The sequence below is a fragment of the Brassica oleracea genome, chromosome C7 (assembly GCF_000695525.1).
Source record: "Brassica oleracea var. oleracea cultivar TO1000 chromosome C7, BOL, whole genome shotgun sequence".
In the NCBI taxonomy this organism is placed as follows: domain Eukaryota; kingdom Viridiplantae; phylum Streptophyta; class Magnoliopsida; order Brassicales; family Brassicaceae; genus Brassica; species Brassica oleracea.
Window position 1 is genome coordinate 15,518,217 of NC_027754.1, and position 2,415 is coordinate 15,520,631.

The following is a 2,415-nucleotide window of genomic DNA, read 5'->3' on the forward strand; positions in this document are numbered from 1 at the left end:
CAATCTTGTAATTACTTGAAGATGATGAGGGTGAGAGAGTAAAGATGTCATTTTCGAAAAAAAAAGAAAAAAAAAATTGATGGCATTTTTGTAAATTATATGAACTTGTGGGGTGAATAGGACAAAACCAATTTTCAAAAAAAAAGGAGGTTAGTTTTGTGTTTAACTTTAAGTTGTAGGTCAATTTTGCAAAAAGCACTGCATATAAACAATGTAAGAGTAGAGGGAGAGAGATGTAGATTAACTTATATGACTATATTTATATAGACATTAAAACATGATCACCTCTAAGAAAATAGCGGCGAGCTCTAGGCCGATGAAACAGACGCCGCTGCAGCTTCAAGCGAGGTGTAGAGGGCTTAAATGGGTTGTTTTTCTATTTGTTTTAATATTTTTCCTGTCGCTAGTTGTCTATCATTTTGCTTCACTTGTTCAGCCACAGCCTCTACCGCTCCCGCAGTCTTCCAGCTTTTATGCGTTTGTTCCGCCTCTGATCTCAGCCAAAAAAAATTCTAACAACAATGATAACGTTAGTAACCTGATTTCATGTTCTAATGGATTGCCATATTATCTAAACCATGTTCTGATTAACGTTATATATGTTGCCACATTGACATTATACAAACTTCTACCATCGCTGATAACGTCGTAAGTAACCTAGTTTCATGTTTATGTTTGAAGTTATCCTACGAATGAGTTGCCTGCATTATACAAATTTAGAAGTTTTGTATAGAATATGGATCATACTTAGCATTTTCAATGGGTCGTCAGATAGTAACAGTTGGATGTGTATATAATATTATTATTAGGGACAGTTTGAGGCAGAAGATAGTAAAAATTTGGAAAGAATTCTAAGGGAAGCATCGACGGCGGAGAAGACCGTGATAGTGACGATGATGAATCAGGCTTATGCGGATCTAAACTCAACATTTGATGTGTTTCTCGAGGGCTTTCAAGTCGGTGATGGCACAGAGAAGTTGCTCCGTCACGTGCTCGTGGTGTGTTTGGACGAGAGAGCTTACTCACATTGCGTGGAGGTCTTTCCTCACCGTTGTTTCTTGCTGAGGACTACCGGCATTGATTTCTCAGGCGAGAGGCTGTTCACGGTGGGGGATTATCTCGAGATGATGTGGCGCCGAACTGAGTTCTTGGGTTCTTTGCTTAAGCTCGGATATAACTTCCTCTTCACGGTACCTCTCTAACCTAATCAAATGCGTTTTTGATATATTTTGGGTTATTTAGTAACAAAAGCGGGTTATAAACTAACTTGGTTATGTTGCTTCTTTGGTTTTTAATATACCACCCTTATGATTGTTTTCTTATATAATATCTTCCGGTATAAATTTGCTTTAGGACATGGATACAGTGTGGCTTCGAGATCAATTTCCTCGATTAATTCCGGATGTAGATTTTCAAATCGCTTGCGACCGCTTCAACGGAAATTCTAGCGACACCCGCAATTATCCCGATGGAGGATTCAAATTTGTCGTGGCGAACCACAGAACAATCGAGTTCTACAAGTATTGGTATGTGTCCAGACTAAGATACCCCGGCAATAACGAGCAGGACGTAATTAACAAGATCAAAGGCAATAAATTGTAACGACCGTGACCCAATGTGGGAAAGTCCATTTGTTTTTATTAATTAAAACCCAAAATCCTTCTTTTTATTTTGTCCCACATTGAAAGTTTAGAAAACCTACCTTCCTTCTCTTCTCTTATATAAGAAACTCCACCATTTCTCTTTATTCTCATCAAGTCAAAGTATTTCTTTGCGTGTGACGAGTTGTTGTTGAATTATTCGACGACCAGTCACTAGTGAATTTTCCGGTGGGATTTCCGGGTGAGCTTCCGGCGAGATTTTTGGGCGAGCTTCCGGCGGGATTTCTGGACGAGCTTCCGTCGGATTTTTCTAGTAAGTTTGTCGCCTCCTTACTTCTAGTTACAGAAATCTATTTTAGAAAGGTTGTTATTTTAGGAAAGTTTCTACTTTAGGAAAGTTTCTATTTTAGGAAAGGTTCCATTTTAGGAAAGGTTCCATTTTAGGAAAAGTTCTATTTTCGGAAACTTTATTTTTGGAGAATCTGAGCCTAAGTCGTTCATTGTCGTGTTGCAGTTGACCTCAGTTGACCGCATCTTCCATTGTTTATTTCCTGCCAGTGGCTAAGTTGGCTAAGGTGAGGGTCTATTCCGTAAATCCCGTACCAGTGTAGAATTCTCTCTATGTTAGTTTAGATTTCGAATCATGATCCGTCTGTTTGAATTGAGTCTGTCTGAGTCTTGATTGTTAGTTAGTTCATTCATTGTAAATTGGAACTAGGGGTCTAGAGGATTCAACCGTTGATTTGATTGTGTGATATTAAGAAATGTGATGAGTGCGGGGGCCAGAGAGATCTGGACTAGCGACGCATATGAG

General features: G+C 38.9%; 1 protein-coding gene across 1 annotated transcript; it reads left to right on the forward strand.

Annotated features, from left to right (window-relative positions):
* Positions 1-277: 277 nt before the first annotated feature.
* LOC106302680 (uncharacterized protein At4g15970-like) lies at positions 278-1,620 on the forward strand. The gene is made up of 3 exons (XM_013739140.1): positions 278-529; positions 810-1,190; positions 1,354-1,620. The coding sequence occupies exons 1-3, from the start codon at positions 278-280 to the stop codon at positions 1,600-1,602; spliced, it is 882 nt and encodes a 293-aa protein (XP_013594594.1). The 3' UTR covers positions 1,603-1,620.
* The last annotated feature ends 795 nt before the right edge of the window (positions 1,621-2,415 follow it).

Coding starts and splice junctions, on each gene's coding strand:
- LOC106302680 (XM_013739140.1), top strand. CDS start 278: ATGATCACCTCTAAGAAAATAGCGGCGAGCTCTAGGCCGATGAAACAG. Junction 530..809: donor ATTCTAACAACAATGATAAC/GTTAGTAACCTG, acceptor TATTATTATTAG/GGACAGTTTGAGGCAGAAGA. Junction 1,191..1,353: donor GATATAACTTCCTCTTCACG/GTACCTCTCTAA, acceptor AATTTGCTTTAG/GACATGGATACAGTGTGGCT.